Source organism: Beta vulgaris, chromosome 5, assembly GCF_026745355.1.
Source record: "Beta vulgaris subsp. vulgaris cultivar EL10 chromosome 5, EL10.2, whole genome shotgun sequence".
NCBI classification, from domain to species: Eukaryota; Viridiplantae; Streptophyta; class Magnoliopsida; order Caryophyllales; family Amaranthaceae; genus Beta; species Beta vulgaris.
The window spans coordinates 3,694,669-3,705,022 of record NC_079206.1 but is presented as its reverse complement, the minus strand read 5'-3'; the positions used below and the strand labels follow the sequence as shown (position 1 = coordinate 3,705,022).

Here is a 10,354-nt window from a genome sequence, read left to right as displayed (position 1 = left end):
GATTTTTCAGCCCGCGGACCAGCCCGCCCAACCCATGAATTTCATGGTCAGGTCCTAGGCCGTGAAATCTCAACCCAACCCACTACAGCCCACGATCCGGCCCGCCTAGCCTGCACTAGTGGCCATCACTAGTATCTTTCAGGTTTTATTTCGTTATATATACTAAATAGTCAATTGTTCAACTTGGTAGTCTTGCTTCTAAGGATCTGAAGATTTCAACTAAAAATAAAATACAGTCTCATTAACATACATGTAGGGTCACTACATAGGGGGTAAATAAGGAGAAAGTTGGTAGAACAATGACAAATTGAAATAAGGGGGGGAAAAAAATTTAGAAACAATTTTTTAAAAGTGAAATTTTGTTAGAAACAACCTTATAAATTTTTGTTATTGTGAGAAATAACCTTTAAACTCTATTTTCTTGTCAGATCAAACATGTCAACCATTTTCCGACATTAACTGAATTTTTCGGCATTAGACTTATATCACCCCCTCTTCACTCTCTTTTATTTGGTTTAGAGGTTCATTTCCCTCCGTATTTCCGCATATATAACCTTCTTTCCCTCTCTTATACACTTAACCTCTCTTTCCCACACCCCAAATCCAATTTTTCCAAAGAAATTCCCTCAATCAGGATATTCAATTGGTAAGTTTAGGTTTCTTGATTCTTAAATCTTGTTTGATGTATGTTTTAGGGTCATTCATCTCAATACATAATATTCTTCAAAACAACTAGGCTTTTCTTTTCGATTGAATTAGGGCATTCTTACAAACTTAATTTGTGATTTTCAAAACAATATGGTGAATTATGGTTTTCAAGAGAGAAATGAATTACTGAAAGAGGGAGGGGAGACTTAATGTTTCTTACTTGTTGTTGCAGATAGTAATTGATTATTGTCGAATGAGAGACTTCAATAATGTTGTTCTTCAATGCTAAGGATGTGTAAGAGAGGAGGGAGAGAATAGTTTACTTAGGTTTGAAAGAGGGTGGATATATAAGGTAGAAGTTGAAGGGAAATGAGGAGATTATGGGGTAAAAAAAATCAATGTCGAAAAAATTCAGTCAATGCCGAAAATGATTGACAGGTTTGATCTGACAAGAAAATATAGTTTAAACTTTAAAGGTTGTTTCTCACAAAAAAAAAATTATAAGGTTATTTTTCATAAAATGTCACTTTTAAAAGGTTGTTTCTGACAAAAAAAAACTCTAAGAAAAAATGGTTGACTATAAAAAAAAAAGTTGAGAAACAACAACAAATTGTTAAGAAAGCTAGTGGTACAAAAAAACGTAGTACATTTAACCAATAAAGTAATACATTGGGTCTTGAACGTGCTATTTTTTGTATACTACATTTTTGTATAGCATACTTTATGTATAACATACTTCATTAGTTAGGAAATAAGTGAAACACTTCTTTTTAAAAACTCAAAAGAGACGGTTTCATTTCTTCATAACGGAAAAAGTATTACTTTTCTACTATCGATATACTACTTTTTTGTTCGTTAAATAATAATTTTTAGTCCTAAACTAATGACGTTTAATTACGCTATTTCTTTTCTTTTTTTTCCTTTTTTTAATAATCATTTTCTCATTATTTATGGAAGTGTCACAATTCTGTACAAATTTGTACATAATAACCTTCTGAATTGGGCAGCCCTCTAACTCTGATATCTTCTATAGGGTTCCTGTAGTTGTGGACTTGTGCCTACTTGTGGGTTTGCACATTGTAGCCCTTAAGGATAACTGCTGGAAAGCCGAAAGCCTTACTTAAATTATTCCGGATTTGTCGCAAATCCACCAGAAAAAACAAGGTTCGCAAAACCGGAAACATTAGCCTCAGATTCATCAACCTTAATTTAATAAAAGTTGTATCTGGAAATATGTTTTTTATGCTTGCTTCGACACTTTTGTTTCTGTTCCTTACCTAGATTATTTAATTTTCTTTAACAATAACAAATCGTGCATTAATTAAAAGAGTAAGTACGGCCTAATGTCTAAATTACTTTTAGGCATAATCCCTTTCCTAAAAATATATAAAAGTAAAATAATTTTCACTTTACCTTGGGGCAAAAAGTATTCGTCCTTTACTTGCTAAGTTCCTACATTTCCATTTTGAGAAAGCAAAACATCAGTTTTAGGAGTGTTCGCTAATAGTTTTTGAGGTATCTTTTAATGTTTTGGACTAAGTCAAAACTTTAATAATAGTGAAAAGTTGTGTTTGGTAAAGTAGTGTTTGGATTGACTTTTGATGTTTGAATTAGTGTTTTGTAAAAGGTATATATATAGCTTTTGAGGTATAAGTATATTTTGCAATAGCTTTTAAAAATTGAATGTAATTTATTTTTGTTATTTTTATAAACTTACATCTTAGTTTTGCCAAATACTAATTATCATAAACACTATCTTCACAGACAAACTATACATCTGATATGTGACAGCTAAAAGCTAGTACAAAAGCTGATAGCTAACATCTAGGGCGTGGTCGGCACAAACTTTTTAAGTAGCTATTAGTGTCTTGACTCGATCAAAACACTAATTGAAGAAAATAGTAGTGTTTGATAAGTTAGTGGTATAAGTAGCTTTTAGTAGTATAAGTAGTGTTTGTCAAATGCTAAAATTTGTAGCTTTTGGGGTAGCATTTATTGGTGTATAAATAATTGTTAAAGTTTTGTTTGAGTTTTTAACATCAATATCTTATACCGTTACTTGAACAGCTAAAAGCTAATAGCTACACATCAATCACTAACAGCTACCAGCACAGTTAAAAGCTACCACCACAGGTATCGTTGTCAAACACGCCCTAGGCCCTTTGAGACTTTGAACCATTATTTTGATTTTTTTTATAACTAAAAAAATAGTCTTGTCTCTTGTGTGGTCTTATGATCGACTCGATGTACATGATTCATAATATCAAATTCTACAACTTTTTACTTGAATTGAGTAAAAGAAATGTATTCAATAAATAACCTTTTATAACTTTTTACACAACATTTTATATGAGAGTAAGAATCTATGAATGACAATGGCTCGAACATAGATTAGATGTTGTATAGTTCAACTCTTACACTATTTGTAGTCGAATGTCCTATCTACCTCTGCCTCCGACTTGAATTTCCATCCTTCGACTACGTCCCGAGTTGTAACCTCCGATATTCGACTTTGCCCCATCATCCAACCTGACCTTTTGTTCTAATTATTATGACTGTCTTTCTAACTCGAATGAGGCCTCTCTCCATGAAGTGCATATGAATCTTTAAACTAGGCAATATTTCTTTTAGCTTAACTACATAAATTGTGTTTGTAACATATATAAAACAACAATAGTGTCTTCAATACATTTGTTTTTCCAAAGGCAGCAAGCCAATAATTCATAAAAGACAAAAGTCCTAAAATTGATGTTCCACAAGTATAACTCATAAGTACAAAAATAACCAGTTACATTTGTTTACTAAGGCTATGTTCAGTTCACCTTATTTTTGCTTATTTTAGATCTAATCAGATCAGATCAGAAAAAATAAGTTCAGATCAGATCAGTTTAGATCTTGCTTATATTTAAAAATCATTATATCTTTCATACATATTAGTAAAAATTATAATAATTGAATATTAATAAAGTACTCATTGAGACGAATCAAACAAGACCCCACATGACTATATTTTTTCTTATATATTGAGAAAAATCTAAAAAGATAAGATCTTGTAATCAGAAAAAATAAGTTCAGATCAGATCAGATAAGTTCAGATCAGAAAATTTCAGGTGAACTAAACATAGCCTAAGTACTACTCCCTCCGTTTCATTTTAATCTACACACTTACACTTTTCACGCATGCCAATGTAAAACTTTGAGGATATATATCTTTAGTTTTGTATTTGTAAAAATTATAAAAAGTACATATTTATAAAATATATACTAATACGAATCTAACAAGATCCCACATGACTATGTTTTTATTCACATATAAATCACAAACGAGGGTCAAAGTGCAATTTGTGAATAGTGTAAAATTGTCAAAGTGTGTAGATTAATATGAAACGGAGGGAGTATGATTTATGAATTCAAGATAAAATTATCATAAGATACAATTAAATGATACATATTGATGTCCTAGCGATGTTACCCCTTATGTACTCATGGACTCTTTGTCCCTTGATTAATGCACTTCTCTTTCCCCTCAAAAAATGATACATATTGATTGAATATTAGATAATTTGTGTATGAACTCGTGCATTTTATAACGGTATATATTGTATAATAATATAAAATATTATGTTAGAAGATGACTAATGTATAATTTTATATTATTAAATACTCATAAATTATGTTCATTACAACTTACAAGATGAACGTTGACATTTAAATTAAAGGAAAAAATCACATGAATAATCCCAACTTTCATCCATCTTCTCAAAATAATCCCAACTTTGAATTATTCTAGAATAATTTCAACTTTTAAAGGAACCTTCTCAAAATAAAACCAACTTGTATTTTTTCTTGCCTATACTAATCCAATTTAGGTCTATAATATAGTGAAAATTAATAATTAGGGTTATTTTAAGACTGTACCCCCTAAATTGGGATTATTCTGAAATAATTCAAATTTGAGATTATTTTGAGAAAACTGGTGAAATTAAAATTATTCGTGTGAATTTTTCCTAAATTCAATACAATAATATCCAATGCAATATATTGGAAATTGGAAACCGTAAAAGTCATACTAGTTAGTGGTTTACAACTTTCAACTCATATGAAGTATTTTCTTTTGATGAAAACTAATATCAAGTTGAGGTAAAAAAAAAAATAGATCAATTCGATAGGGTCAAATATGAGATTAAGTCATAGCAGAAATGGGACTTTGGATCGGAGTCGGAAGCAGTGAATCGAATCCACCTCGTAATTGGAGTCGAATAAGGGTCAAATCCGGCCAAATTGTCATCCTTACATGAGATGCATCTCAGGTATTCAAATTTTGTTGTCAGTTTATAAACTTAAAACTAAAGATGTCTAGATTAAATTGACTTGTTGTAGCTTAAATTGATAGGTGCCTTGGTTAGACTAATAGACATACGGGGTTAAACTAATAGATGTAAACTTAAATTATTACCCATCTCATAAATGTCATAATTCGAGAGAATCTCACACAATTTTTTTTTTATTTTTCCGTTATACAACTAAAAAGACAGCTCAAATCTTTTTGATCGAAAACTCTGACATATTATATGGATGATCCGATCCGCAAGGATCATGATTGGAAATTGTTTGATTGTCTTTCTCTTTTTTGGGAAAACGTATCGAGAGAATCAAATTCTATCCAATATCCAACTTTAAAAATCGAACATAGTTTCATAATCCGAAATTGAAACTTGTAATTGAGTTTTGAATACAAATCACGAGAATGCACCATAACATGTTTGGTTAGTATTACTATTTCTTTCGATATTGTCTTTTGAAATTTTTTCTATTTGATTTGCTAATAATTTTACAATAAAACCACTCATGTCTGGTAATGCAAGGGATGGCTTTTCAGATAATCAAATAGCCATTTACTATGTAAGATATTGTATCTATTATTGTCTAATTACATATGCAAGATGTATTTATCTTATTGTCTAATTACAACATGTCAACCTTCTATATTTTTCACTAGATAAGCAAATATATAAAAGATCAAAGTTGTACTTTGTCAAGTACAGAGTCAAAATGTAGCAACTTTTACAAAAATAGAATTAGTACCATTCACACAAGAAGGGAATTTAAGCCCTGTATAATAAGAAAGAGTCATCCAACAATGGCATGAAATCCTATACCTACCTTACATTATAAGGCAGAAAATATATTATTGATGCCTTCCTCCCTCTGCCATTTTACAGTTCCTTGTGCCAGAAACAAAGAACATTTCTCTTCTGACTCTATCATACATATACCATATAAATTTTTTAGCTTTTACTTTCCAATATTAAGGCAGAAGACATATTATTGATGCCTTCCTCTTCCCTGCCATTATACATTTCCCACTACCAGAAAGAAAGAACATTTCTCTTGTGCAACCCCCTTAATTTGTAACAAACAATGGCCTTCGCCGCTGTTTTTCCCTGCCAAAACATACCTTATCGTTGTCGCTTCAACCTAACTGCCCTAACCAATGTAAGATCACCAATCTACAGGAGAAACCTACAAATACCCAGAGGAAAGGAAGTTGTCCCTGAACCTATTTTTGGAACAAGAAATGCAGGAAAATATGTCATCAGCCACCGGTGGAGGCCCCAGATCACACCTCCAGCAGTAGCAGCGAACTCGGAGTCCAGCTTTGAGATTCTTTCCTTGTCAGATGTTGTGAAGAAATTTTACAGGTGCATCAATGAAGGCGACAGGAAGGGGCTAGAAGATCTCATCTCCAGCAACTGTCGCCTTGAGGATTCAACTTTCCCCTATATTATCCAGGGGAAGAAGGTCAAAGCTCTTTGTAATCTTTTACACCTGAAAACTTTCAGAAAATTTTACATTTACTTCTAAATGTTTTCTTGCAGGAAGTCATGAGCTTGTTTATTCAGCTCGCTGAGTCTATGGGCGAAACTGTGCATTTCAAACTAGGAACTATTTGTGAAGGAGATGAACTCACAGCTTCTGTGAATTGGCATTTGGGTATATTATCATGCTTTAAATGAAATTTATGTTTTTAAACTTAGCACAAAGTAGAACAAATAAAAGAGTTCAAACTTTCTCTCACGAAAGAACTGCCTAAAAGTTTATCTACTGTCATGCTATGCAGAGTGGAAGAACGATCAAATACCATTCTCCAGAGGTTGCAGTGTTTTTCAGTGCTCAAATGAAGACGGCAGACTTGTAATAATGTAAATAAAGTGAACCAACTGTAATTACTCCCTTCATTACCCAAAAGAAAATTAACAAACTTGCCAAAAAAATTATTACAGGAACGCTCAGATCATAACAGAGTCACCCATAAAACCGGCAAAATTAGCCATGGTACAATTTTAACTCTTCATGAATAAATTCAGCCTTAGTTTGCACTTATCATTTGTTAACAAATTCAACAGACACTGCTGAAGACGGTGACATCACTTATCAATGAATTCCCAGATGCAGCAAAATGTAAGCAAATACTTTTAACTTCCATAATGTGCAAACCATATGTTATACTACACAAGCATCATACTTACATATGTGACACATTTAGGGTTCCTAAAGAGTCCACACATCATACTCAAAGCAGTGTTGAATATATACAATCTATGCTTAGCTCCGGTGGTGAACCCAGTTCTAACATTCTACATCACCCTATGGAGAATTGTTGCTCGAACACTTGGATACGGGATAAGCTTTCTGCACATCATTGCAAGATTTTTCAATAAACACTCATCATCAAATGACAATGATAAAGATACCTCAAACTTGGAATCCGAGCAAGGGCCAAGCAGTTTGCCCTGAAATAAATCTCAGTCGTCGTTGTTGTCCTGTTTCGACAACGTATCCAGAAAAGAGAGGGCAACAAGCGGTCCTAAAATGGGCGGAAGCGGAGGCGGCCTGCTGAAGGCTACAATAGGGTCAGCACCTTTCTCATCTGACACCGTTCTCCTTGCCTTACAACTCTCTTCATTGCCATTCTTTTTGGGCTCCAAAGTAGGAGCAATACCACCTGTTGTAGATAAAAATATTTTGTTCAGTTATAATTGTTATGCACAATCAATAGATGAAAACAAACAAATTACTCCCCTCCCTTCACCCCTTTTGAAGTTCCTAGTTTCACTTTTTGCGTCTAAAAAATATTCCAACAAGCAACATAAAAAAAGAAACGGACAGATTTACCCCATGCTCGTTGGATTTGGTATGCTTGTTTCTGAATACTTCGCGCCAATGAACGCGGAGAAGCTGATCCTCTCATGTATATGCTACCACTGAAAACACCAGATTCTGCAACATTTAAGCATAAGAAACAAGGTAACATCATATCCAGATCAAAATTAGTGTAAAAAATCCCTAATCAGACCATTTGAAAGACTAAATATTACTCCTACATTGATCATTTCAAATCAAAATCAGCTACAAAAATTAGTTTACATAACCCAAAAAACACTTTCCACCGGTAAAAATCAGAAAGAAAAAAAAAACAGAAACACAATTTTAGCCAACCATAATATAACAAGCATAGGATTATCAAATGCAAGTAGCTAAATTTGACAGTTTGGAGTAAGAGAGAGAAAAAGGTAGAAAAGCGGATGAATCAGAAAGAAATTAGAAAAAGGAATCACATGATGGAGATCCATCATCTTCCCTATTAACTGTCATCATCTTCATCCTCTTCATCAAACAGTAATAATATACTAGCGTTTATTTTATTTTTTAGATTTATATAATAACAAGCATAGACTAGTAAAAATTAGTTTACATGACCAAAAATCACTTCCAATAAATATTTGAATCACCAAAAATCAACTCAATGCCATAAAATACAGTTAAACGATTAAAAAAATATGAATAAATAAAGATGTTAAGGAACAAAGTAGTGCATTAGATAGCGTGCAGACAGTAAATGTCGAAATGATGAAGTATTAGGAAACATATGAAGTATATTGAAGTAAAAAAAAATAGTAGTAAGAGAAGATGAATCAGAAAGAAATTAGAGTTTTGGAAAGGAATCATATGATGACATCCATCATCTTCCCTATCAACTTTCATCATCTTCATCCCTTTTCATCACATAACAATAATATACTAGCATATACTCCATCAGTTTTTTTATGTTCTTCCTACTTAGAAATTGCAACACACTTAAGGAGTAAAAACAAAATAAAACAGAGGAGGTACTCCCAGTCCCTCTGTTTTTTTAATCATTCTCACTTGATATCTTCACACTATTCATACTTAGAGAGAATTTTCCTCAATTTTTTTTTAATTTATAAGAAAAAATATTGTTATGGATCTTGTTTGATTCGTCTCAATTGGTACTTTGTTAATATTCAAACTTTACTAATATAAAACAGAAGATATTTAAATTCAAATATGTACATTGGGAGACGCTTACCAAAAAGTTAGAATGATAAGAAATCAGAGGGGATACTAGCTAAAACTAGTTCAGCTACCAAAAATCACTTTCAATAAATATTTGAATCACCTAAAATCAACTCAATGCAATAACAATAATATACGGTTAAACGATTCAAAAAATATATATGAATTTTACCGGAAATATGAAGAAAGATATACTTTCTCCGCTTCCTAATACTTGCATAATACTCCCTCCATTTTATTTTAATTGTTACATTATGATATTTTATACTATTAACAAATTTCACTATGACGTTATACGCAGATGAAAAAAAATATAATCATGTGAAATCTTATTAGATTACATGTATTTTATTAATATGTACTTTTTATAATTTTTACAAATACAAAACTAAAGATATGTCTCAACAGTTTTAGCAGTTGACATAAATGAAAAGTGTAAGTGTGTAAATTAAAATGAAACGGATGGAGTAACTATTATTCATCAACCAACCTTATTCCATATTCTCTCACAAATATACAAGAAAAAAAATATAGTCAAATGTGATCTTATTTGATTTGTCTTTAAGTATACTTCCATAGTATCAATTTTTTATAATTTTTACTACTAATAATTAAAGATATTGAAGGAACAAAATATAATAATTAAAGATATTAAAGAACAAAATAGTAAATTAAACCGCATACAAACAGAAAACGATAGTAACAAACACATGAAATACATTGGAGTGAAAATATAGTAGAAATAGAGGATGAATCAGAAAGAAATTAGAGTTTTGTAAAGGAATCATATGATGAAGATCCATCATCTTCCCTATAAATTTTCATCATCTTCATCCTCTTTAATTATCGCATGAGAATTTCTACAACTACTTAAGTGCAAATTTAAAGATAACAATGGAAGAGAGAGAATGAGAGAGAGAGAGAGAGTACCTGAGAATTGAAATGCGCGGCGATGCAAAGACGAAAGAGTAAAAACTAAAGAGTAGAAAAGAGTAGATAGTACTGAAATCCTCTTGAAGAAGTTGAAGAAATTTCGAGATTTCTCAAAATAAAAGGTCATATATTACCACGTGGCCAACATTTTACTGTGGTTTGGTTGTGGCCAAACCCTAATTGCCCGATTGATCATTCGGGTCATCGGGTGGGTTTTTCAAACTTTATTTGCTTTTGTATCATTCATTAGGTCAAGTGTATTAGAAAAGATATCGGATCCAATTTGATGAGATCCATTTCATTTGGGCCTATGCTTAAAACTAAGAAGTTATGTCTTTCTTCGATGCTTATATAGGGATTTCCTAATTTGATAAATAATAGTGCTCCTCCCATA

The 10,354-nt window shown here is 31.9% G+C and overlaps 2 protein-coding genes across 5 annotated transcripts; one reads left to right on the top strand and one right to left on the bottom strand.

The window, feature by feature from the left end:
- Positions 1–5,749: 5,749 nt before the first annotated feature.
- LOC104892255 (uncharacterized) lies at positions 5,750–10,102 on the bottom strand. 3 transcript variants are annotated; one of them, XR_007274652.1, is made up of 4 exons: positions 9,958–10,102; positions 7,825–7,929; positions 7,179–7,654; positions 5,750–6,477 (listed from the first exon to the last, which is right to left on the bottom strand). XR_007274652.1 is itself a non-coding variant. In XM_010678127.2 (3 exons), exons 1-3 carry the CDS (start codon positions 10,085–10,087, stop codon positions 7,455–7,457), a joined length of 435 nt encoding a protein of 144 aa, XP_010676429.1. In that variant the 5' UTR covers positions 10,088–10,102; the 3' UTR covers positions 6,888–7,454. The 3 variants fall into 3 exon arrangements, 1 of the variants encoding a protein (XP_010676429.1); XR_007274651.1 differs by having other exon boundaries at positions 5,750–6,428; XM_010678127.2 differs by lacking the exon at positions 5,750–6,477 and having other exon boundaries at positions 6,888–7,654.
- LOC104892254 (hypothetical protein) lies at positions 6,070–7,446 on the top strand. 2 transcript variants are annotated; one of them, XM_010678125.4, is made up of 6 exons: positions 6,070–6,450; positions 6,528–6,642; positions 6,770–6,851; positions 6,933–6,984; positions 7,056–7,110; positions 7,196–7,446. In XM_010678125.4, the coding sequence occupies exons 1-6, from the start codon at positions 6,070–6,072 to the stop codon at positions 7,444–7,446; spliced, it is 936 nt and encodes a 311-aa protein (XP_010676427.1). The 2 variants fall into 2 exon arrangements, with proteins under 2 accessions (XP_010676427.1, XP_010676426.1); XM_010678124.4 differs by having other exon boundaries at positions 7,056–7,370.
- Positions 10,103–10,354: the final 252 nt, after the last annotated feature.